This window comes from Charadrius vociferus, unplaced genomic scaffold (genome assembly GCF_000708025.1).
Source record: "Charadrius vociferus isolate BGI_N301 unplaced genomic scaffold, ASM70802v2 scaffold3391, whole genome shotgun sequence".
Taxonomy (NCBI): domain Eukaryota; kingdom Metazoa; phylum Chordata; class Aves; order Charadriiformes; family Charadriidae; genus Charadrius; species Charadrius vociferus.
The window spans coordinates 1-1,262 of record NW_009646808.1 but is presented as its reverse complement, the minus strand read 5'-3'; the positions used below and the strand labels follow the sequence as shown (position 1 = coordinate 1,262).

Here is a 1,262-nt window from a genome sequence, read left to right as displayed (position 1 = left end):
TGGGGCTGGGGGCTCCTCCAGCCCCACTGCTGACGGTTCCCCCCCGGCTCTGCAGGGTCCGGACAAGGCTCGCTCCCAGCTCCTCATCCTGGACCGCGGCTTTGATCCTGCTTCCCCAGTGCTGCACGAGCTGACCTTCCAGGCGATGAGCTACGACCTGCTGCCCATCGAGAACGACGTCTACAAGTGAGTGCGGTACTGCCATCCCCACAACCCCCCTTGTTCCCCACGAGTCCAGCACTTGAGCGGGAGTTGGAAGCTCAGCCATGAAGTCTGAGCCCTCAGCATCATCCCTCCATCCTTCACGAGTCATCGGTTGGGAGAAACCGTCCCAGGCCGCAGGCTGGCAGGAGCGATGGGCAGAATTGATGCAAAAGGGGTTTTTCTAACCTTCAACCCTTGCTCCTTCCCAACAGTTAGCAGTTAAAGGGGTACGAGAAGGCGAGATGTGAAACTGAGTTGAAATAACTTCACCCCACTGCTGGCAGAGCCAAGAAGAGCCCCCACGTCCCCCCATGTCCCTAGAGCCCAGGCAGCGAGGGGACAATGTGCCTCCCCAGCCCTGTCCCCACCGTCACGCTCCCTGCCCTCTTCCCAGGTACGAGACGAGCGGTATCGGGGAAGCCCGGATTAAGGAGGTTCTCCTGGACGAGGACGACGACCTGTGGGTCACTTTGCGCCACAAACACATCGCCGAGGTGTCCCAGTGAGTGTCCCTGCGGGCGGTTTGCCAGCTGGGTGGGACATCAGCTTGGAACTGCCACCCACCCCACTGTCAGGGTCCCCTCCCCGCTGACGGCTGTGCCCTCCTCCTCTTCCCAGGGAGGTGACCCGATCCCTGAAGGAGTTTTCTTCAAGCAAGAGGATGAACACAGGCGATAAGGTGACCTGACTGCCCCTGCTGAGCTGGGGATGGGCACCCGGGGGGGCTCAGCCGTGGGCTGGCAGATGGCAGAGTCTCCTGGGGACACCCGATGGGGACCTCTGCAAGGAGCCAAGGGTGTTCAGGTCCCTGACGGGGGGCGATATCTGTGGGGTGCTGGCCCGATGCCTGGGGCTGGGGAAGCAGGGTGCCTCGGGAGAGCACCGCACCATGAGGGTCACTTTGCCCCCCCCACCCCCAGGCAGGGCCCCATCCTGCTCATCCAGTGCCCTCGCTGAAGAGGGGACAGAGACCAGCGCCACTGCGCGTCCCTTATTTTCATTCATTGTCTCTGCGCTGAAATAGGCTGGGAGAGAGCGCACACACACACACACACACA

The 1,262-nt window shown here is 62.1% G+C and overlaps 1 protein-coding gene across 1 annotated transcript; it reads left to right on the top strand.

Annotated features, from left to right (window-relative positions):
• Positions 1–55: 55 nt before the first annotated feature.
• Positions 56–706, top strand: LOC104292738 (syntaxin-binding protein 1-like; the record flags this gene model as incomplete). Its single annotated transcript, XM_009892157.1, has 2 exons — positions 56–186; positions 599–706. Coding segments are annotated over 2 exons (239 nt in total), but the record flags the coding sequence as incomplete, so codon positions are not given.
• Between the last annotated feature and the right edge of the window lie 556 nt (positions 707–1,262).